General features: G+C 40.6%; 1 protein-coding gene across 12 annotated transcripts in view; it reads right to left on the bottom strand.

Annotated features, from left to right (window-relative positions):
* Nucleotides 1–25,245, bottom strand: part of PLCB4 (phospholipase C beta 4) — a 485,151-nt gene that overhangs the window by 71,694 nt on the left and 388,212 nt on the right. For 10 of the 12 annotated variants that reach the window (XM_070800681.1, XM_070800689.1, XM_070800679.1 and 7 more), the window contains 6 exons: nucleotides 12,317–12,417; nucleotides 10,583–10,618; nucleotides 7,172–7,313; nucleotides 6,474–6,558; nucleotides 6,003–6,127; nucleotides 3,903–3,954 (listed from right to left, as the gene is read on the bottom strand). In XM_070800681.1, coding sequence (XP_070656782.1) covers nucleotides 3,903–3,954; nucleotides 6,003–6,127; nucleotides 6,474–6,558; nucleotides 7,172–7,313; nucleotides 10,583–10,618; nucleotides 12,317–12,417 — 541 coding nt within the window. The remainder of the gene's footprint in view (nucleotides 1–3,902; nucleotides 3,955–6,002; nucleotides 6,128–6,473; nucleotides 6,559–7,171; nucleotides 7,314–10,582; nucleotides 10,619–12,316; nucleotides 12,418–25,245) is intronic. The other 2 variants (XM_070800690.1, XM_070800688.1) reach the window with 1 other exon arrangement.

The raw sequence follows: 25,245 nt of genomic DNA, 5'->3' as shown, positions 1-25,245 counted from the left end.
AGCAATATTGCATAGGAACCTGGAATGCTAGGTCCATGAATCAAGGCAAATTGGAAGTGGTCAAACAGGAGATGGTAAGAGTGAACATCGACATTCTAGGAATCCGCGAACTAAAATGGACTGGAATGGGTGAATTTAACTCAGATGACCATTATATCTACTACTGCACGCAGGAATCCCTCAGAAGAAATGGAGTAGCCATCATAGTCAACAAAAGAGTCTGAAATGCAGTACTTGAGTACAATCTCAAAAACGACAGAATGATCTCTGTTCGTTTCCAAGGCAAACCATTCAATATCACAGTAATCCATGCCTATGCCTCAACCAGTAATGCTGAAGAAGCTGAACAGTTCTATGAAGACTTACAAGATCTTTTAGAACTAACACCCCAAAAAGATGTTTTTTTCATTGTAGGGGACTGGAATGCAAAAGTAGGAAGTCAGGAAACACCTGGAGTAACAGGTAAATGTGGCCTTGGAGTACGGAATGAAGCAGGGCAGAGGCTAATAGAGTTTTGCCAAGAGAATGCAATGACCATAGCAAACACCCTCTTCCAACAACACAAGAGAAGACTCTACACATGGACATCACCAGATGGTCAACACCGAAATCAGATTGATTATATTCTTTGCAGCCAAAGATGGAGAAGCTCTATACAGTCAGTAAAAACAAGATCAGGAGCTGACTGTGGCTCAGACCATGAACTCCTTATATTGCCAAATTCAGACTTAAATTGAAGAAAAGTAGGGAAAACCACTAGACCATTCAGGTATGACCTAAATCAAATTCCTTATGATTATAGAGTGGAAGTGAGAAATAGATTTAAGGGCCTAGATCTGATAGACAGAGTGCCTGATGAACTATGGACAGAGAGGTTCATGACATTGTACAGGAGACAGGGATCAAGACCATCCCCATGGAAAAGAAATGCAAGAAAGCAAAATGGCTGTCTGGGGAGGCCTTACAAATTGCTGTGAAAAGAAGGGAAGCAAAAAGCAAAGGAGAAAAGGAAAGATATAAGTATCTGAATGCAGAGTTCCAAAGAATAACAAGAAGAGATAAGAAAGCCTTCTTCAGCGATCAATGCAAAGAAATAGAGGAAAACAACAGAACAGGAAAGACTAGAGATCTCTTCAAGAAAATTAAAGCTACCAAGGGAACATTTCATGCAAAGATGGGCTCGATAAAGGACAGAAATGGTATGGACCTAACAGAAGCAGAAAATATTAAGAAGAGGTGGCAAGAATACACAGAAGAACTATACAAAAAAGATCTTCATGACCCAGATAATCATGATGGTGTGATCACTCACCTAGAGCCAGACATCCTGGAGTGTGAAGTCAAGTGGGCCTTAGAAAGCATCACTACTAACAAAGCTAGTGGAGGTGATGGAATTCCAGTGGAGCTATTTCAAATCCTGAAAGATGATGCTGTGAAAGTGCTGCACTCAATATGCTAGCAATTTGGAAAACTCAGCAGTGGCCACAGGACTGGAAAAGGTCAGTTTTCATTCCAATCCCAAAGAAAGGCAATGCCAAAGAATGCTCAAACTACCACACAATTGCACTCATCTCACACGCTAGTAAAGTAATGCTCAAAATTCTCCAAGCCAGGCTTCAGCAATACGTGAACCATGAACTTCCAGATGTTTAAGCTGGTTTTAGAAAAGGCAGAGGAACCAGAGATCAAATTGCCAACATCCGCTGGATCATCAAAAAAGCAAGAGAGTTCCAGAAAAACATCTATTTCTGCTTTATTGACTATGCCAAAGCCTTTGACTGTGTGGATCACAACAAACTGTGGAAAATCCTTCAAGAGATGGGAATACCAGACCACCTGACCTTCCTCTTGAGAAACCTATATGCAGGTCAGGAAGCAACAGTTAGAATTGGACATGGAACAACAGACTGGTTCCAAATAGGAAAAGGAGTACGTCAAGGCTGTATATTGTCACCCTGCTTATTTAACTTCTATGCAGAGTACATCCTGAGAAATGCTGGGCTGGATGAAGCACAAGCTGGAATCAAGATTGCCGGGAGAAATATCAATAACCTCAGATATGCAGATGACACCACCCTTATGGCAGACAGTGAAGAGGAACTAAAGAGCCTCTTGATGAAAGTGCAAGAGGAGAGTGAAAAGTTTGGCTTTAAAGCTCAACATTCAGAAAACGAAGAACATGGCACCTGGTCCCATCACTTCGTGGGAAGTAGATGGGGAAACAGTGGAAACAGTGTCAGACTTTATTTTTTTGGGCTCCAAAATCACTGCAGATGGTGACTGCAGGCATGAAATTAAAACACGCTTACTCCTTGGAAGAAAGTTATGACCAACCTAGATAGCATATTCAAAAGCAGAGACGTTGCTTTGCCAAGAAAGGTCCATCTAGTCAAGGCTATGGTTTTTCCAGTGGTCATGTATGGATGTGAGAGTTGGACTGTGAAGAAAGGTGAGCGCCAAAGAATTCATACTTTTGAACTGTGGTGTTGCAGACGACTCTTGAGAGTCCCTTGGACTGCAAGGAGATCCTACCAGTTCATTCTAAAGGAGATCAGTCCTGGGCGTTCATTGGAAGGAATGATGCTAAAGCTGAAACTCCAATCCTTTGACTCTGATGCTGGGAGGGGTTGAGGGCAGGAGGAGAAGGGGATGACAGAGGATGAGATGGCTGGATGGCATCACCGACTCAATGGACGTGAGTGTGAGTGAACACCGGGAGTTGGTGATGGACAGGGAGGCCTGGTGTGCTGCAATTCATGCGGTCACAAAGAGTCGGACACGATTGAGCGACTGAACTGAACTGAACTGAATTGAAATACAACACTTCATTAGTTTAAGGTATACAATTTGCATTTCCTTCAAAACACACAGCAGAGGCAAATGTCCTGTATGCTGTAGGTGGGTGACTTGGTAACAGGGTTGCCACCTGGGGGTGCAGGTGCATTGGTGAGCAGGAGGAGGTGGGAGTCGGCATTCTGAATCCACAAGTGCTGAAAATTGTATCGTGATTGGCTGTTTTCAGTATCCAACATTGGACATTATGTATCGAACTACAGAGGCCGAGGGCATTCAGACAGTAGTGTGGTGGGAAGAAATGGTACTCTATTTGATTAGTCTAGAAGGCTCTGGGCAAGGTTTGAGATCATTTACCTGCAGTACCACTTGGGCACATCTGCATGGAGGAAAAAAAAAATGGCCACACTTTTTTTTTTTGGTATAGAACTTGTACAGAATGTCTAAAGAAGAACTACAAGAAAGTTCTCCCATAGAACTTTCTTTAACTTCATTCTTTCATTTAACTTTCCAGCATTTCAGTGAAATTAACAGTTCCTATTTCACTACTTGGTTCACAGATTTTAGGGAGCACTATTTAAGTACTTCGAACAACATTCATAGCATTATTTTTTGGTGACTAGTATTTACAAGACAAGAAAAAAATTAATAGAGGACACAACTGTCTGCCTAGATGAAATAAATTCCACTTAACACTGAGGACTTCATTATATACTAAATCAACTTCATTCCTCTGTCTTATGTAAGATACACATATTTACTATCTTTGTCCCTCTTGCTGATGTCCAAATGAGCAGGGATCATTATCTGTCCTAGCTATAAAGGCCTCCACTATTGAATTTAAAGCGAGAGCATTAAACTGTGGAGTGTGTATAATAAAGTGCTTACCTAGTGGTTAATTTTTTTTTTTTTACTCTGCTTAGTGAAACTGTGGTAGATGAAGAATGTATATTGCAGATGTAATTTACCTGGAGATTTCATTTGTTTCTATCCCACCCCTCAAACCTCACTTAAATTCACCAACCCCTAATTTAAAATGACACGGTCTCATTACAGCTGTAGTATGGAGTGTGGAACATGGTGACAGCAGTTTAAATCACATTACTTACCCACACGATCCATTATACTCAAATTTCCCCTGATTCAACTGCATCGCTAAATCTGTCAAGAGACAAAAATAATTTAGCACTTCATCTTCCTGGACACAGAAGATTCTGATGGGGTGATTTTAAATAATGGAAATCAGATACTGATCCCAGGCTGATAGGTCTTTTTTAACACCACAAGGTACTTCTGGATCTGTTTACAGAGAGAGGCATACAACTCTTTTTTCCATGTTTAAATGACCTTGAGTTTAAAATAAACAAAAAATGTGCATTCATAGAGATCATGTTGGCATTGCTTCCAAATTTGGATTCAATATATGAGTCACTGTTGAATTACTGTCGAGAGTACAGATGTCTAAGCTGATATATATATATAGTTAGAGAAGACACGCCTTATGACCCAGAGGGAGGGTATGCTGGAGAAATCCAATAGGGTTGTATGAATATAAAACTCAATTAAAACTAATCAAAAACAAACTAGGTAAGTATCATATAAAAAAAATGTATGAGTTAAAAAGAATTATTCTAGTGGTGTCTACACTGGCAAAGCATGGTTATGACTTTTCTTGCAGGCAAAAAAAATCTTCTTTATTTTCATCAGCAAAAAAAAGGGGGGGGCCTCCTGATGATTTTTTTTTTCTTCTCAAAGTACTGTGATAAACCTTACATTATAGAATAAAACGTAAGATGGCCTAGAGAATAAACTGCCTTTGGATCATTTAATCTACATCATGGTCTCACTGACAACAAAGAATACAACTTGACATCTTTTTAAATAGGCAAAATCAGCAGTGCCTTTTAATCTTTTTTGTTTCTATTAGAAACACTCCAGGATCGTGATGATTTCTGGTCACAGTTTAGCACAGTTAGCAGCAAGAGGGGTGTCGAGCAGAAATCTGACTTCAGTTCTGGTCACTGAGGATGGGAAACACGGTCGGGCCACATCCATGCCAAAGGGACACAAGTCATAGGACTTTTCAGTCAGTCCAGATCACAGGGAGCCCGGTGCATTGAGGTTTACAAGGTATGGTGGATGGGCTTGGAAAAAAAAAGCCCTAGACTGGGAAAGATGAGAGATACCCTCATAGAGGAAAAGAAAAGAACAAAAGGGATGTTTTTTCCCAACATTTTAAAGCATTTAAAATGCTTTGAGTGCCCTGAAGCCGGTGCACTGGGATGACCCTGAGGGATGGGGTGGGGAGGGAGGTGGGAGGGAGCTTCAGGATGGGGACACATGTACACCCATGGCTGATTCATGTCAACGCATGGCAAAAACCACCACCATACTGTAAAACAATTAGCCTCCAATTAAAATAACTTGATTAATTTTTTTAAAAAAAGGACCATGATGTGGTAAATAGGTTTTGTGGCATATTTCTCACCTGTTTCGCGTGAGTAACTAAAGACTATATTTTTTCTGTCTCTCATCTTCATATTGTGATCCTAGGCTCTTAAGCAAACTTTGAAAACTTTAAAGATTTTATTTATGCTTTCATAAAAATGGACTACTCTCCTTGCAGGAAAAAAAAATTATTATATATTGGAACCTGGCCAGAGTACACTTCGGAGGAATAAGTTATACATTAGTACCTCTAAGTGTATAAGACTCCTTAAACACCAGTTTAGCAGAATCTACTCCATAATACTCTACATCTTTATGGTGAGATTCTGCTATGTTGCTGATCTCCTGCTGAATGCCAACAGTGGGAAGGCTGCTTTCCCAAGGAGAAATGAGTCATAGTTACTATACAAAGATCCTCAAATTCTTTTCATTTCATTCTGTCTCTGGACAAGAAGATAAGTTTGATCCAAAAAGAAGAAAAACTAGACATATTTCAGAAAAGGGGACAATGTTTAGCAAATTAGTCCTGGCATTTTCAAAAGGAAATTCAATTGAAATCAAACTCTATTATCTTCTACCATTGTTTTATTACTTTAGTTTGCGTTTTCAATTTCTCACCATTCTATATATCCAACAACATGCTGTTTTGCCATATGTCTGCTTCCTTTAAAAAATGCCCACAGTCTACTGACAGCAACTCTTGGCACCGTCCTGTCAAAATATGCTCATGGAATTCGAGGTCACTGGACATCAGTTCCTACCTGGGGTTTGATAGTTCAGCGAAACCATCTGGCAGCCAGCGTTCCAGAAAATCTGAGGCATGTAATTACTGGAGTCCACTCGGCCTCCCTTGGGGTAAATGCGACTCATTTGCCGTTTATTATAACTGTGTAATGTATTAAGGAAAATGGAAAAGAGTATCCCAGCAGTGAAAAATAAATAACAAAGAGCTAAAGTAGTGAAGACTGAGATCAACACTGACAAAAACATGTGACAGTAGAGAGCGGATTTCACATGTATAAAGGACGCTAAAGAGAAAAGCCATTGTTCTCGGTGTGGATTATAAAAACAATTCGCATTTGGGCAGGTTTTCCCTGCTGCTGCAGTCTTTCACATACATCATTTTACTAGCTCTACAACCACAATATTATATTAGCCACCTTTCTGTTTTAGAGATTCCTGCCAAACTCAAAGTTCACCAACCATTTATTCCACTTAATACATAAGGATACTTCACAAATTCAATGGCGTGTGTCTTCAAGTAGCCTAGACCGACTGACTCATTAAAGGAAGACATGTTATAATGAATATTGCGTTCTGTAAAGAAAAGCAAAGATGCACTTAGAAACCCTGCCATTGGACTCACAGAAAGACAAGCGATAAATATAATTACACCTTGAATCACGAGGCTTTGGAGGCAGATGCTCCATCATGATATCAGTAGCTTCTACTTTCATTAATGTTCTGACGATGGAGACGGCTGACTTAAGAAAAGTGTGATGAATTCAATTCGGAGTCAACTATATGTATACCAACTGACATTCACAGCCACCCCTGGAATATGTATTTTCAGTGAGGACTATGTCTTCTCCAGTCCAGAAGTAGTTATGAGAAGTTTTAAAATATCACTTGCTATGTTTTTAAGAGACCAGGTTTTGACTCAAATAGGTCTTATAAAGTGTATCCAATGCAAGAGGCTATGCGCTTGGAGTGCTACCAAATCCAGTCTCTCAGAGCCACCTTGTGGACGATACTGGAAATGACAACACAAGGCCCCCATGAGCCAAGGATGTGTGTGGTCTGTGCAACAAAAATAAGGTGAGATGGAACAGTCCACATGCCCAGGAAAGGAAATGGCAGCAAGTCAGATCACAGCACAATAAAAGAAAAGCAGACAAAAAAGGCAGTAGCATTTAACCTTTGGTGTTACCTTCAGCCACATGGAAACCTTGAAACTTTACAGGCTGTGCATAGTTGATCATTGTGGACAAATACGGATGGATATTAGTGGTAGCACCCACATATTTATAAGATGCCATCCACGCCTGCTCATCTTCTACGGTAACCAGGCCCTACGAGCACAACAAAGGGGATACACACATCAGGACTTCAGCAGGACTCAGATTTATGCCACAAACTGCCTTGTGTGAGTGTGTGTTCAGTTGCTCAGTCATGCCTGACTCTGTGATCCCATGGACTGTAGCTTGCCAGGCTCCTCTGTCTATGGTATTCTCCAAGCAAGAATACTGGAGTGGGTTACCATATCCTCCTCCAGGGGACTTTCCTGACCCAGGGATCAAATCCGAGTCTCCTGGGTTTTCTGTGTGGGCAGGTGGATTTTTTACTACTGAGCCACCCAGGAAGCCCCTACAAACTTCCTTACTAGAGATAATCTGGACACAGATCCAAGATGAAAGATTTTTCTCTTCCTCAATTATGTTAAATAAAACATAATTTTTAAAAAGAGCTTTTAATTTATTTAAAGATTTTTTTGATGTGGGCCATTTTTAAAGTCTTTAATGAATTTGTTACAATATTACCTCTGTTGTATGTTGGTGTTTTGGCCACAATGCATGTGGCATCTTAGCTCCCTGACCAGGGATCGAACCCACACTCCGCATGTAGGAAGTGTGGTGTCTTAACCACTGGACTGCCAGGGAAGTCCCAATAAAGGATAATTTTAAAAGTTAACATCAGGACTTCCCTGGTGGTCCGGTGACTCCATGCTCCTAACACAAGGATGATGGGTTCCATCCTGGTCAGGGGACTAAGAATCCACATGCCTTGAGGCGTGGTCAAAAAAAAAAAAAGTTAACGTCTATTGTGGCTCCAAATAATATAAATAGAGATAATAGTAAAATATGAACCTTACCTTACATTTTGGGGACATTTTTTTAGATTTTCAAAGGACTTTATTCCAGATAATATATTGAAGTTCAGAGCAATGCTATGGAATATGTATAAAAGGTATTATAATTCATAATTTCACAAGTTGTGAAATAAATTAAAAAAACAGAGATCCTTCAATTTTAGTGTACAGGTGAAAGTGAAAGTGAAGTTGCTCAGTCATGCCCGACTCTTTGTGACCCCATGGATAGTAGCCTGCACCAAGCTCCTCCACCCATGGGATTTTCAAGGCAAGAGTACTGGAGTGGGTTGCCATTTCCTTCCCCAGGGAATCTTCCCAACCCAGGGATCGAACCCAGGTCTCTCACATTGTAGACAGAAGCTTTACCGTCTGAGTGTAGATTCCAGGGCCCCACCCTCAGAGTTTCTGAAAAAGGGAGTCTGCTGTGAAACCTGAGAAATGGCATTTCTAACTAGCTCCCAAGTAGCTGGTCTGGGGACCATACCTGCTTAACACTTTTGGAAACCAAGACATATACATAGTTTGTGGTATTTAAAAAAAAGCTTATTCTTAAACTAATGTGATAATCTACTACACAGGACCTATTAAAATTGCATTATTTTGCATACAGGCAAAGAGTAACAAATTAGTTTGTTTTCTTGTAAATCAGGACAAAAGCAACACAATCAACAACAACAAAAATAACACCTTCAGAAGTGATCAATATTTAATTGAGATCAATACTCCAGGATGAATAAACTATTGACTCATATCAGTCAATTCATTTGTTAAAAAAATGGCCAGGCCATTTTGTTTACCTGATAACATTTTAGATCATCAAACTGATTTCACCAATAAAAGCCAATAAATAAATAATGTAACTTGTTGACATTTTTAAAAATCATGTTTTCAAGTGTCCCCAGTTAAAATTTGAGAGTTCATAGAGCACATAATCATGAATACACTGAATATGAAAATAAAAATGACCTATAGGTCAGGAAATTCATTTGATAGCAAAACGGAAAGGTCTTTGTTCCAAGTATATTGGTGTTTTGAAAGGCTGTTAGTCAATTTCACATTGTATCCATTCTAGGAGCTTTATTTGACATTACTTAATGTCCGTCTAGTCAAGGCTGTGGTTTTTCCAGTGGTCATGTATGGATGTGAGAGTTGGACTGTGAAGAAAGCTGAGTGCAGAAGAATTGATGTTTTTGAACTGTGGTGTTGGAGAAGACTCTTGGAGTCCCTTGGACTGCAAGGAGATCCAACCAGTCCATCCTAAAGGAGATCAGTCCTGGGTGTTCATTGGAAGGACTGATGCTGAAGCTGAAACTCCAATACTTTGGCCACCTCATGCGAAGAGTTGACTCATTGGAAAAGACCCTGATGTTGGGAGGAATTGGGGGCAGGAGGAGAAGGGGACAACGATGAGATGGCTGGATGGCATCACCAACTTGATGGACATGAGTTTGAGTGAACTCCAGGAGTTGGTGATAGACAGGAAGGCCCAGTGTGCTGTGATTCATGGGGTCGCAAAGAGTCGGACATGACTGACCGAACTGAACTGAAGTGAACTGAATTTTGACTTTATCATAAGGGAAGTAAAGTAATATTTTTAATTGTTATATCCTCTTCACAGCTCATGACATCAAAGTGGTCCTTTTAATAAAAGTACATGGTGTGTTACAGTTGTGAAACTGTTGGCAGCCAGAGGCAGAAATTTACTTTATGATTTGATTCCCACATCAGGGCTTCAGAAAGTACTATTTTCTTGTCTATGGGGTCCTATCTTATTTGAAGGAAAACCCAATATTCTTACTGTCTAAAGTCTGGAATAATTCTGGTTAAGTCTGATCCCAGTCTTCTCCTAAGATACTTGTGAAATTCTCTTCTACTAGAATTTCTTAAGATACTGGGGTCAACAAAGATAAGCTGATCTTTGATCATTGATGTTTGTTAGCTAAGCAGCTGTGACCAAGTTATTTTCATCTTTAAGGCCTTAGCCTTCTCATGCGGTTAGTGGGTCGGACTGTATTTGCTACACATGATGACTGACAGTAACAAGGTTGTCATCCAGGGAATCAGCCTGGTACCCAGCTTATGGTACTGGCATTACTAATTATCAATAAACATACAGTCGAAGAATTATACATGCCTTTGTCCATTGTCTAGGAATGAAATCTCAAATGCTAACTAAGAATATACCTAAATGCCCAAACACTTATTTTTAGAAAAATCATCTTATTTGTCTGCCCTAGGCTTTGTGATTCTATCAGGAGATAATCATTTCATCACATGGTTAATTTTTTCTTTTGAAGACTCTTGTAAGTAGATGCACTGAGCACGTAAATATTATCCCTATAGTCTGATATTTCATGGGCAGTGGGTGGGAGAACACAGAATAAATAGCAGTTAGTAACACCTGTTCAATATTGAATGACCACATAGTTTCTAATAATGAAAACAAAATGCACAATGGAATTGTTTTGTTACCTTTTTGCTGTTTTCATGTTCAAGGTCATCTGAAGCCTAAATTAGAGAAAGAAAATAATTTACTTCTCTAAAGGGAGAAACTCCAAGTGTACTAGCCCCTCACCTGTGGATATTTAAATATGTTAGTTACCTGTACACCTGCTATTCTATTTATCTGTTAAGATAGGACATTACTGGTGACATAAGGCCACAGATACAGTGAGAACTGAAAGGATATCATGGTGTAACTCTCTTCCACACCAGAAAAGCTCATCTTAATGCTTATCTCCATTTTGGCTGATAGTCTTCACCTATTTAGTGCTTCCTTAAGGTAATTTAGTTAGTGATCTAGTGATGGGGCTTGGGAAATAATCGGTGTGACCACCTCCTCTGGTATGTAAAGGATCACTCTTGAGCAAGTCAACACTCATGTCTGGGTACGGATAAAGGTGGATAATGAGTTTAGAAGGCATCTAATAATCTGAAAGTAGCTGCAATGCTCTATATCAGAAAAGGTAAACGTAATGGTAGTATTCTCCTGGCTTCACTCAGCAGATAAATTTGGTCTCGTTTTCTTAGCACCTACTGTATACACCTACCTGCATCTTCATCCATTGTCTTTAAAGATGAAGTACTACTGCTCCCATCAAAGACCGTGTCAAAGGATTCAGTCATCACCCTGGATTTATTTATCCTAAAATTAACTGCCTCTGGACTCCTGGGTTCCCTTTAACCACTGGTTCCCCTTCACAGCAAAACTACTCAAAAGTATTGCTTCTCCTCACTTAGATGTGTCTGTTCAAGGGTCCCTACCCGCCCCGAAACTCCTCTTTTCAAGGTCACCATGACCCCCAGGCTAGCGATCCAGTGGACACTCTTGCATCTTCTTACTCTATCACTCACTAGTATTAAAAACCACCCACTTTGCCAGGCCCTCATTGGGGAATGAGATGCTCAGAGGGTATGAACTTCCGGTTATAAGATGAGTAAGTCCTGGGGATGTCACGGACAGCATGGTGACTAGAGTTAACAATACTATTCCATCCCAGGTGGTGAGAGCGGTGAATCTGCCTGCCAATGCAGGAGACATAAGAGGCATAGGTTTGATCCCTGAGTCAGGAAGATCCCCTGAAGGAGGAAATGACAATCCACTCTGTATTCTTGTCTGGAGAATCCATCGACAGAGGAGCCTGGTGGACTACAGTCCATTGGGGTAGCGAAGAGTCGGATAGGACAAAGTGACTTAGCACGCACATACACTTGAAAGGTGTTAAGACAGCAGACCATACATGTTTCCATAACACACACACACACACACACATACACACACAAAGGTGATTAATATACTGGTGCTTATTCTATGTTAGGAGAGAGATGAGACCTCCAATGGGTAGCACTGATTTTCTAATGAGGGTTTGCTGGGATGATTGGGGTCATTAACTCGATGATCTGAACAGCATCACCTTTGCTGCTGGGGTGCTGCTGCTGTCTTCCTGCTCACGTGTCATAAGGAAATAAATAACATTTGAAAGACATGGGCCAAAGAGGTAGGGGTCTAGGGGTCAACACTAGGCATGGCCGAAGAGTCACTGTACTGTGCATGCCTCGAGGTCAGATGCTGATTCTGGCCACCCCACTGAGAAGGGGAATTACAGGCTACCGTATTCTCTTGTGGCTCTCACATTTCTGAAATGGCATAACTACCAGCTGCCATCTCCTGGAAGTCATGAAAGCAAAGAGCACCAAGACTCTGACCTTCTTGACACTATTGGCAATAGCTTCCTTGTGACCCAAGTCATCTGCAGAAAGTTCATTTCCATATTTGTATTCAGGGTGGGCTTCCTCCTCTTGCTCAGCTGTGGGAAAGACAAAAGGAAAATTCATGAAGCTAACTTAACACCAAGGGGTCAGGCCTCCTCTGTAATCTTGGGTAGAACAGAAGCACTTTGAGATGGGAAGGAAGCTAAAAACAGGAACGTTTTAAAAAGTAACTTTTTTCAAGTTAAACTCTCACTAAACTCTTATCTAATCAAGGTCAACTGCACTGAGCATGATTTTTTTTTTATTGAATATAGTTGGTTTAAAATATTGTGTTAGTTTCAGGTGTACAGCAAAGTGATTCAGTCATATATATATATATATACTGATTATTTTCCATTACAGGTGATTATAGATATAAAACACTGTTCTTGTATTACACGGTAAATCATTGTTAGCCTGGTTTTTACATGCTTGACCCTTTTATAAGCTTTTCTTATGTGAATGATTACTTCTATCCTAGTATATACAATAACCCTAAAAATTAAAAGCCTCAAACACCTCAGGAAGATCTGTGACTCATGAAAGGATAGTTTGATCTTCTATGACACCCAGAGAAAACAAGATAAAAAAGAAGGAAAATACATTTGATAATTCTGAAAAAGAGTCAAAAATGTCCACTTGAATTTTATGGGCATAATGACTTGTGGCTGGGAGTGGTGTGATACAGAAAAGAAAGAACTTGGAAGGACTTATTGCTTCTGTAAATCATTTGCCAAATCTGGCTTAGGTTTAAAAGACTCTGAAGTCATTCCTGGGGTTCATGGTGGGGAGCGAGCAGGAAGTGGGTGCTATATCAGGCTGGTGCCCCAGGAGCCTGGACTGAGCTAAGTAGAGAGGCAGAAATGCCATTATTCAATCCTTTGGTTCAGGAAATTACAAGAACTCTGGTATCCACCCAAGGCTGTCAGTGGAAAAAGGATTGCCTGTTGGAAAATTAGCCACATACTGGTTGGTATGAGATCTGTATTCCCATGATGCCCATCCTGCAGGGGCTCCCATAAATTTGCCTAAAAACTAGCCAGGAAGAGAAGACAGCCACAGGCCATCAGATAAGGTCAACACAAATCACACTGTCACTACACTGAGCATGAGGGACCTTTACTACAAAAACAAAGCCAAAAAAACACTGAAAATGTTTCTGACAGAGGTGAACAGAGCCATAAGAATTAGATGTATTTTTTTAAAAATAGTATGTTTAAAAGGTGGAAAGGAGAATGCAAGAACAGGAGTAGATGAAAAACTTTCACTGATTCTAAGGTGCATTTCCCCCACATTGGAATATATCTAATATGGCAAAGTATTCTTTATTTTATTTTTTATTAATATTATTTTATTATTATTTTTTAAATATAAATCTGTTCATTTCAATTGGAGGCCAACCACCCTACAATATTGTATTGGTTCTACCATACATCAACATGAATCTGCCACGGGTGTACACGTGTTCCCCATCCTGAACCCCCCTCCCACCTCCCTCCCCGTACCATCCCTCTGGGTCGTCTCAGTGCACCAGCCCCAAGCATCCAGTGTCATGCATCGAACCTGGACTGGCGATTAATTTCATATATGATATTATACATGTTTCAATGCCATTCCCCCAAATCATCCCACCCTCTCCCTCTCCCACAGAGTCCAAAAGACTGTGCTATACATCTGTGTCTCTTTTGCCCTCTCACATACAGGGTTACCGTTCAATGGCATTTTATAATGCACTAGAAGCAGTTTTCTTTCTTTTAGAACAGCAGTGCCTTTCAATCGGCAGTATCTTAGGTTCAGAAATTTGGATGACTTTATGCAAGGTGCCATTCCAGGGAGTGGATGAAGGAAAGGGAAAGCAGTCAGACACCTTCCTCTTCTGGAACTGATATTCTGGTGATGGGCTATTCTGGAGGCAGATGATTTTTTCCTAAAGTAGGTTATCTAGGCTTTGGGCAGGAAAAAAAGGATCTGAGAAACTGAAAGAGGTCTCAAAATAATCTAGGCTAGTGTATTCACTTATATCTAAAATAAACAGATTCACAGATATGATGTGATGTGTCTGAGGTCACAGAGTCAGAATATGAACCTAGATTCTCAGGCTTCTTAGACTAAAGCTCTTAATGTGACACTGGATTTCTGTGACCAACAACAGTCTGTGACCAAGATTTTGAAACCTCTGACCATCACTATTGAATTTCAATTTTATAGCTAGTTTAACCTGCCCAGCCAGATAAAAACTACTTGAATTTCAAGGGGGTATATTCCACAGAAGTGGCTGAGACTTAATAACTGCTTTAAAAGGGTTGTACAACTAAAGGTTGGCATCTCTTGATGGTGCTAACACCAACAACCGTACACAATGTTGGTATTCCCCGCTTCTCATCTGGTCACATCTCTAGGGTTTTCTATGTATAATACAAGGGATTTGTATTAATTTTGTATCCTGCAACTCTACTCAATTCATTGATCAGCTCTAGTAATTTTCTGGTGGTATCTTTAGGGTTTCCTATGTATAATCCTGCTCATCTGAATCTATGTCCAGCCTAATAACTGGACACACATATTCACTGACTGAGAGCCTTTTTTATTTTCCAAAGCCTTCAGGCAGGTCTGCACTCTTGAACTGTGCTTGGTTTTCTGTTGAAGTATTTAAATTAGAGACTCCTCATTCATGTGTAGTAGGATTATACTGTGATAGAGGGTAATTACAGCCAACTGGTTGACCATAACTAAACTCAAGTATGACTGAGGGGACATAAGACTCATATGTAGCGGGGATAGCAGACATCTTTACCGTTAGAGAGAAACTCAGGTACGTATGAATTAACACATTTCTGTCAGAGCAACTAAAACTTTACCACAAACTTTTCTGGAATAACATGGGAGTTACTAGAGGCAAATTTATTTTGTCTCTAGGAATTATGAGCATCTGTATAAAAGTTGGGAAAGTAGCCTTAAGGATGATAAGTGGATCATACTGACCCCTCATTTTAGATGAATGTGTGTATGTTCAAGAAACTTCACATCTCTGACTCATATCATTTATATTGTTTTTCCTTTTTTAAAGACAAACAATGATTTTGCATATTCTGTTCTTTATATTTCTATACATTAGAAGGACAATGTTGTGAGGTACCAAAGGACTTGACCCTGGAGTCAAGGCAATTTGAGATTGAGTCTTAGTGTCATTGCCAACCAGCGGTGGCACCACATGTAACATATGTTATTTATCTAAGCTTCAGTTTCTTCTTCTGAAAAAGGAATGTAATAACTGTTTCATTAGGCTGCATAAAGATTAGAGAAGGCACTGACGTAAAGCACTCGATCACAGTTGGTACAACAATTGTAGTTGTTGTTATCATTAATATTATTATTATTTTTCTTAGTGTATTTCATTATTATATAGCTTTACTGGATTATTATCTAGTAACATGTTTTTGATTATCATCTATGAAAGTTAACCTAAAGTTAAGGGTCAGTTTTTATATAATATTCAGACTTTCAAGGCTTAAAAGTACTTTATTGATCTTTTAAATATTTTTATTGGAGTATAATTGATTTACAATGTTGTGTTAGCTTCAAGTGTACAGTGAAGAGATTCAGTTATACACATACATTTATCCAATTTTTTTCCATTTCTTTTCTCATATAGGTTATTAAGAATACTGACTAGAGTTTCCTGTGCTATACAGTAGGTGCCTGTTAGTTATCTATTTTATATGTAGTTGTGTGCTGACAAACAGATTCGAGGGATTAGATCTGGTAGGCAGAGTACCTGAAGAACTATGGTGGAGGTTCATGATATCGTACAGGAGGCAGTGATCAAGACCATCCCCAAGAAAAAAGAAATGAAAAAAGGCAAAATGGTTGTCTAAGGAGGCCCTACAAATAGCTGAGAAAAGGAGAAGTGAAAAGCAAAGGAGAAAAGGAAAGATATACCCATTTGAATGTGGAGTTCCAAAGAATAGCAAGGAGAGATAAGAAAGCCTTCTTCAGTGATCATTGCAACAAATAGAGGAAAACAATAGAATGCAAAAGACTAGTTTTGTGCTGGCAAGATGGTGGGGTAGAAGGATGTGGGCACTTATCTTTTATGAGAACTCCAAAATAACAACTCGCTGCTGAACAACCATCTACAGGAGAATGTTGGATCTGACCAAAAAAAGATACCCCACGTCCAAGGGCAAAGGAGAAGCCCCAGTAAGATTGTAGGAGGGGTGAAACAGCATTTAGAAACAAACCCCATACCTGCCAGAGATGCTCAGAGGGTTCAAACAAAACCTTGTGTGCACCAGGACCCAGAGACCCCACAGAGACTGACCAGACCTGCTTGAGTCTCCTGCACAGGTACGAGTCAGCAGTGGCCTGCTGCAGGGGCTCTGGGTGCAGCTACCTGGTCACACAGCCTGTGGCATAAGCCCTCTTGGAGGAGGTCGCCATTAACCCCACCATAGAGCAGCAGAGCAGACAACCCACAAACTGCAAAACAATTATACCAAAGAAATCCTTGCGCTGTTAAGAAAGTTCTAGGACCCACAACAGATGTCCCAACCTGGGGATCTGGCAAAGGGACTGAGAAATCCCAGATAATTTGACTTTGGAGGCCAGTGGGATTTGATTATAGAACTTACACAGGACTGGGGAAACAGACCTTTGGAGGGCACAAACAAAACCTTGTGGGCACCAGGGTCCAGGAGAAAGGAGCAGTAAGTCCACAAGAGACTGACCCAGACTTGCCTGTGAGTGTCCAGGAGTCTCCAGTGGAGGCAGTGGGGTGGCGGTGGCCTGCTGCAGGGTCGGGGGCACTGTGTACGGCCATGCATGCGTGGGACCTTTTGAAGGAGGCTGCCATTATCTTCATTACCTCCACCATAGTTTGGTCTTAGGTCAAAAAACAAGGACGGAAGAGGGCCTCGCCCATCAACAGAAAATTGGATTAACGAATTACTGAGCATGGCCCCGCCCATCAGAACAAGACCCAGTTTTCCCCACAGTCAGTCTCTCCCATCAAGAAAATTCCATAAGCCTCTTATCCTTATCCCTCAGAGGGCAGACAGATTGAAAACTACAATCACAGAAAACTAATCAAACTGATCACATGGACCACAGCCTTGTCTAACTCAATGAAACTATAAGCCATGCCCTGTCAGATCAGATCAGTCGCTCAGTCATGTCCGACTCTGTGCAACCCCATGAATCGCAGCACACCAGGCCTCCCTGTCCATCACCAACTCCCGGAGTTCACTCAGACTTACGTCCATCGAGTCAGTGATGCCATCCAACCATCTCATCCTCTGTCGTCCCCTTCTCCTCCTGCCCCCAATCCCTCCCAGCATCAGAGTCTTTTCCAATGAGTCAACTCTTCGCATGAGGTGGCCAAAGTACTGGAGTTTCAGCTTTAGCATCATTCCTTCCAAAGAAATCCCAGGGCTGATCTCCTTCAGAATGGACTGGTTGGATCTCCTTGCAGTCCAAGGGACTCTCAAGAGTCTTCTCCAACACCACAGTTCAAAAGCATCAATTCTTTGGCTCTCAGCCTTCTTCACAGTCCAACTCTCACATCCATACATGACCACAGGAAAAACCATAGCCTTGACTAGACGAACCTTTGTTGGCAAAGCAATGTCTCTGCTTTTGAATATGCTATCTAGGTTGGTCATAACTTTCCTTCCAAGGAGTAAGCGTCTTTTAATTTCATGGCTGCAGTCACCATCTGTAGTGATTTTGGAGCCCAGAAAAATAAAGTCTGACACTGTTTCCACTGTTTCCCCATCTATTTGCCATGAAGTGATGGGACCGGATGCCATGATCTTCGTTTTCTGAATGTTGAGCTTTAAGCCAACTTTTTCACTCTCCACTTTCACTTTCATCAAGAGGCTTTGAGTTCCTCTTCACTTTCTGCCATAAGGGTGGTGTCATCTGCATGTCTGAGGTTACTGATATTTCTCCCGGCAATCTTGATTCCAGCTTGTGTTTCTTCCAGTCCAGCATTTCTCATGATGTACTCTGCATATAAGTTAAATAAGCAGGGTGACAATATAGAGCCTTGAGGTACTCCTTTTCCTATTTGGAACCAGTCTGTTGTTCCATGTCCAGTTCTAAGTGCTGCTTCCTGACCTGCATACAGATTTCTCAAGAGGCAGGTCAGGTGGTCTGGTATTCCCATCTCTTTCAGAATTTTCCACAGTTTATTGTGATCCACACAGTCAAAGGCTTTGGCATAGTCAAGAAAGCAGAAATAGATGTTTTTCTGGAACTCTCTTGCTTTTTCGATGATCCAGTGGATGTTGGCAATTTGATCTCTGGTTCCTCTGCTTCTCTAAAACCAGCTTGAACATCAGGAAGTTCATGGTTCACATATTGCTGAAGCCTGGCTTGGAGAATTTTGAGCATTACTTTACTAGCGTGTGAGATGAGTGCAATTGTGTGGTAGTTTGAGCATTCTTTGGCATTGCCTTTCTTTGGGATTGGAATGAAGACTGACCTTTTCCAGTCCTGTGGCCACTGCTGAGTTTTCCAAATTGCTAGCATATTGAGTGCAGCACTTTCACAGCATCATCTTTCAGGATTTGAAATAGCTCCACTGGAATTCCATCACCTCCACTAGCTTTGTTAGTAGTGATGCTTTCTAAGGCGCACTTTACTTCACATTCCAGGATGTCTGGCTCTAGGTGAGTGATCACACCATCGTGATTATCTGGGTCATGAAGATCTTTTTTGTATATTTCTTCTGTGTATTCTTGCCACCTCTTCTTAATATCTTCTGCTTCTGTTAGGTCCATACCATTTCTGTCCTTTATCGAGCCCATCTTTGCATGAAATGTTCCCTTGGTAGCTTTAATTTTCTTGAAGAGATCTCTAGTCTTTCCTGTTCTGTTGTTTTCCTCTATTTCTTTGCATTGATCACTGAAGAAGGCTTTCTTATCTCTTCTTGCTATTCTTTGGAACTCTGCATTCAGATGTTTATATCTTTCCTTTTCTCCTTTGCTTTTCGCTTCTCTTCTTTTCACAGAAATGTGTAAGGCCTCCCCAGACAGCCATTTTGCTTTCTTGCATTTCTTTTCCATGGGAATGGTCTTGATCCCTGTCTCCTGTACAATGTCACAAACCTCATTCCATAGTTCATCAGGCACTCTATCTATCAGATCTAGGCCCTTAAATCTATTTCTCACTTTCACTGTATAATCATATGGGATTTGATTTAGGTCATACCTGAATGGTCTAGTGGTTTTCCCCACTTTCTTCAATTTAAGTCTGAATTTGGCAGTATAAGGAGTTCATGATCTGAGCCACAGTCAGCTCCTGGTCTTGTTTTTACTGACTGTATAGAGCTTCTCCATCTTTGGCTGCAAAGAATATAATCAATCTGATTTCGGTGTTGACCATCTGGTGGTGTCCATGTATACAGTCTTCTCTTGTGTTGTTGGAAGAGGGTGTTTGTTATGACCAGTGCATTTTCTTGGCAAAACTCTATTAGTCTTTGACCTGCTTCATTCCGTATTCCAAGGCCAAATTTGCCTGTTACTCCAGGTGTTTCTTGACTTCCTACTTTTGCATTCCAGTCCCCTACAATGAAAAGGACATCTTTTTTGGGTGTTAGTTCTAGAAGGTCTTGTAGGTCTTCATAGAACCATTCAACTTCAGCTTCTTCAGCATTACTGGTTGGGGTGTAGACTTGGATTATTGTGATATTGAATGGTTTGCCTTGGAAATGAACAGAGATCATTCTGTTGTTTTTGAGATTGCATCCAAGTACTGCATTTTGGACTCTTTTGTTGACCATGATGGCCACTCCATTTCTTCTGAGGGATTCCTGCCTGCAGTAGTAGATATAATGGTCATCTGAATTAAATTGACCCATTCCAGTCCATTTCAGTTCGCTGATTCCTAGAATGTCAACGTTCACTCTTGCCATCTCTCGTTTGACCACTTCCAATTTGCCTTGATTCATGGACCTGACATTCCAGGTTCCTATGCAATATTGCTCTTTACAGTATCGGACCTTGCTTCTATCATCAGTTACATCCACAGCTGGGTATTCTTTTTGCTTTGGCTCCATCCCTTCATTCTTTCTGGAGTTATTTCTCCACTGATCTCCAGTAGCACACTGGGCACCTACTGACCTATGGAGTTTCTCTTTCAGTACTCAACTCCACGTCCAAGGAGCCGTGGCTGCACGTGCACAGGAGGGCCTAGAGGAGCTATCCCACGTTGAAGGTCAGGAAGGGCGGCGGTGAGGAGATACTCCTCGTCCAAGGTAAGGAGCGATGGCTGCACTTTGCTGGAGCAGCCGTGAAGAGATACCGCACGCCCAAGGTAAGAGAAACCCAAGTAAGATGGTAGGTGTTGCAAGAGGACATCGGAGGGCAAACACACTGAAACCATACTCACAGAAAACTAGTCAATCTAATCACACTAGGACCACAGCCTTGACTAACTCAATGAAACTAAGCCTTGCCCGTGGGGCAACCCAAGACGGGCGGGTCATGGTGGAGAGATCTGACAGAATGTGGTCCACTGGAGAAGGGAATGACAAACCACTTCAGTATTCTTGCCTTGAGAACCCCATGAACAGTATGAAAAGGCCATGCCTTGTAGGGCCACCCAAAACGGATGAGTCATGGTGGAGAGTTCTGACAAAACGTGGTCCACTGGAGAAAAGAATGGCAAGCCACTTCAGTATTCTTGCCTTGAGAACCCCAAGAACACTATGAAAAGGCAGAATGATAGGACACTGAAAGATGAACTCCCCAGGTCGGTAGGTGCCCAATATGCTACTGGAGAAAAGTGGAGAAATAACACCAGAAAGAATGAAGGGACAAAGCCAAAGAGAAAACAATGCACAGTTATGGATGTGGCTGGTGATGGAAGTAAAGTCCAATGCTGTAAAGAGCAATATTGCATAGGAACCTGGAATCTCAGGTTCATGGATCAAGGCAAATTGGGAGTGGTCAAACAGGAGATGTCAAGAGTGAACGTCGACATTCATTTACGAATTAGTGAACTAAAATGGACTGGAATTTTTAATTTAATTCAGATGATGATTATATCTATTGCTGTGGGCAAGAATCCCTTAGAAGAAATGGAGTAGCCCTCATAGTCAACAAAAGAGTCCAAAATGCCAGTACTTGGATGCATCTCAAAAATGACAGAGTGATCTCTGTTTGTTTCCAAGGCAAGCCATTCAATATCACGGTAATCCAAGTCTATGCCCCGATCACTAATGCTGAAGAAGTTGAAGCTGAATGGTTCTATGAAGACCTACAAGACATTCTAGAACTAACTCCTCCAAAAGATCTCCTTTTCATTATAGGGGACTGGAATGCAAAAGTAGGAAGTCAAGAGATACCTGGAGTAACAGGCAATTTTGGCCTTGGAGTACAGAAAGAAGCAGGGCAAAGGCTAACACAGTTTTGCCAAGAGAACGCACTGGTCATAGCAAACACCCTCTTCCAACAACACAAGAGAAGACTAAACCATGCATGTTACCAGACAGTCAATATCGAAATCATATTGATGATATTCTTTGCAACCAAAGATGGAGAAGCTCTATACAGTAAGCAAAAACAAGATCAGGAGGTGACTGGCTCAGATCATGAACTCCTTATTGCCAAATTCAGACTTAAATGGAAGAAAGTAGGGAAAACCACTAGACCATTCAGGTATGACCTAAATCAAATCCCTTATGATTATACAGTAGAAGTGACAAAAAGATTAAAGGGATTAGATCTGATAGCGTGCTTGAAGAACAATGGATGGAGGTTTGTGACACTGTATAGGAGGCAGTGATCAAAACCATTCCCAAGAAAGTGAAGTCACTCAGTCGTGTCCAACTCTGGAGATGGACATAAACGGCAGCCCACGAGGCTCCCTTGTCCCTGGGGTTCTCCAGGCAAGAATACTGGAGTAAGTTGCCATTTCCTTCTCCAATGCATGAAAGTGAAAAGTGAAAGTGAAGTCACTCCGTCGTGTCGGACTCTTAGCGACCTCATGGACTGCAGCCTACCAGGCTCCTCCATCCATGGGATTTTCCAGGCAAGAGTACTGGAGTGGGGTGCCATTCCCAAGAAAAGGAAATACAAAAAAGGCAAAATGCTTGTCTGAGCAGGCGTTAAAAATAGCTGAGAAAAGAAGAGAAGCTAAAGGCAAAGGAAAAAAGGAAAGGTATACTCGTTTGCTTGCAGAGTTCCAAAGAATAGCAAGGACAGATAAGAAAGCATTCCTCAGCAATCAATGCAAAGAAATAGAGGAAAACAATAGAATGGGAGAAACTAGAGATCTCTTCAAGAAAATTAGAGATACCAAAGGAACATTTCAAGCAAAGATGGGCAAAATAAAGGACAGAAATGGTATGGACCTAACAGAAGCAGAAGATATTAAGAAGAGGGGCAAGAATACACAGAAGAGCTTTACAAAAAAGAGCTTCATGACCCAGACAACCATGATGGTGTGATCACTCACCTAGAGCCAGACATACTAGAATGCAAAGTCAAGTGGGCTTTGGGAAGCATCACTGTGAACAAAGCTAGTGGAGGTGATGGAATTCCAGTTGAACTATTTCAGATCCTAAAAGATGATGCTGTGAAAATGTTGCACTCAATATGCCAGCAAATTTGGAAAACACAGCAGTGGCCACAGGACTGAAAATGTCAGTTTTCTTTCTTTCTTTTTTTTTTGTTTTTTACTGAAAAATCTTTCTATTTATTCATTTATTTTTAATATAAATTTATTTGTTTTAATTGGAGGCTAATTACTTTACAATATTGTATTGGTTTTGCCATACATCAACATGAATCTGCCACGGGTGTACATGTGTTCCCCATCCTGAAACACCCTCTGACTCCCCTCCCCGTACCATCCCTCTGGGTCATCCCAGTGCACCAGCCCCAAGCATCCTATATCATGCATTGAACGTGGACTGGTGATTCATTTCATATATGATATTATACATGTTTCAATGCCATTCTCCCAAATCATCCCACCCTCTCCCTCTCCCACAGAGTCCAAAAGACTGTTCTATACATCTGTGTCTCTTTTGCTGTCCTGCATACAGGGTTATCATTACCATCTTTCTAAATTCCATATATATGCATTAGTATACTGTATTGGTGTTTTTCTTTCTGGCTTACTTCACTGTATAATAGGCTCCAGTTTCATCCATCTCATTAGAACTGATTCAAATGTAATCTTTTTAATGGCTGAGTAATACTCCATTGTGTATATGTACCACAGCTTTCTTACCCATTCGTCTGCTAATGGGCATCTAGGTTGCCTCCATGTCCTGGCTATTATAAACAGTGCTGTGATGAACATTGGGGTACACGTGTTTCTTTCAATTCTGGTTTCCTCGGTGTGTATGCCCAGTAGTGGGATTGCTTGGTTGTATGGCAGTTCTATTTCCAGTTTTTTAAGGAATCTCCACACTGTTCTCCATAGTGGCTGTACTAGTTTGCATTCCCACTAACAGTGTAAGAGGGTTCTCTTTCCTCTCCAGCATTTATTGCTTGTAGACTTTTGGATAGCAGCCATTCTGACTGGCGTGAAATGGTACCTCATTGTGGTTTTGATTTGCATTTCTTTGATAATGAGTGATGTTGAGCATCTTTTCATGTGTTTGTTAGCCATCTGTATGTCTTCTTTGGAGAAATGTCTGTTTAGTTCTTTGGCCCATTTTTTGATTGGGTCGTTTATTTTTCTGGAATTGAGCTGCAGGAGTTGCTTGTATATTTTTGAGATTAGTACTTTGTCAGTTGCTTCATTTGCTATTATTTTCTCCCATTCTGAAGGCTGTCTTTTCACCTTGCTTATAATTTCCTTTGTTGTGCAGAAGCTTTTAATTTTAATTAGGTCCCATTTGTTTATTTTTGCTTTTATTTCCAATATTCTAGGAGGTGGATCATAGAGGATCCTGCTGTGATTTATGTCGGAGAGTGTTTTGCCCATGTTCTCCTCTAGGAGTTTTATAGTATCTGTTCTACATTTAGATCTTTAATCCATTTTGAGTTTATTTTTGTGTATGATGTTAGAAAGTGTTCTAGTTTCATTCTTTTACAAGTGGTTGACCAGTTTTCCCAGCACCACTTGTTAAAGAGATTGTCTTTTCTCCACTGTATATTCTTGCCTCCTTTGTCAAAGATAAGGTGTCCATAGGTGTGTGGATTTATCTCTGGGCTTTCTATTTTGCTCCATTGATCTATATTTCTGTCTTTGTGCCAGTACCATACTGTCTTGATGACTGTGGCTTTGTAGTAGAGCCTGAAGTCAGGCAGGTTGATTTCTCCAGTTCCATTCTTCTTTCTCAAGATGCTTTGGCTATTTGAGGTTTTTTGTATTTCCATACAAGTTGTGAAATTATTTGTTCTAGCTCTGTGAAAAATACCATTGGTAGCTTGATAGGGATTGCATTGAGTCTATAGATTGCTTTGGGTAGTATACTCATTTTCACTATATTGATTCTTCAGATCCATGAACATGGTATATTTCTCCATCTATTGGTGTCCTCTTTGATTTCTTTCATCAGTGTTTTATAGTTTTCTATATATAGGTCTTTAGTTTCTTTAGGTAGATATATTCCTAAGTATTTTATTCTTTTCATTGCAATGGTGAATGGAATTGTTTCCTTAATTTCTCTATTTTCTCATTATTAGTGTATAGGAATGCAAGGGATTTCCGTGTGTTGATTTTATATCCTGAAACTTTACTATATTCACTGATTAGCTCTAGTAATTTTCTGGTGGAGTATTTAGGGTTTTCTATGTAGAGGATCATATCAAAAAGTGAGTTTTACTTCTTCTTTTCCAATTTGGATTCCTTTTATTTCTTTTTCTGCTCTGATTTCTATGGCCAAAACTTCTAAAACTATGTTGAATAGCAGTGGTGAAAGT

The sequence above is a fragment of the Bos indicus genome, chromosome 13, assembly GCF_029378745.1.
Source record: "Bos indicus isolate NIAB-ARS_2022 breed Sahiwal x Tharparkar chromosome 13, NIAB-ARS_B.indTharparkar_mat_pri_1.0, whole genome shotgun sequence".
Lineage (NCBI taxonomy): Eukaryota > Metazoa > Chordata > Mammalia > Artiodactyla > Bovidae > Bos > Bos indicus.
The sequence above is the reverse complement of the archived record's forward strand: the minus strand, read 5'-3'. Positions and strand labels throughout refer to the sequence as shown.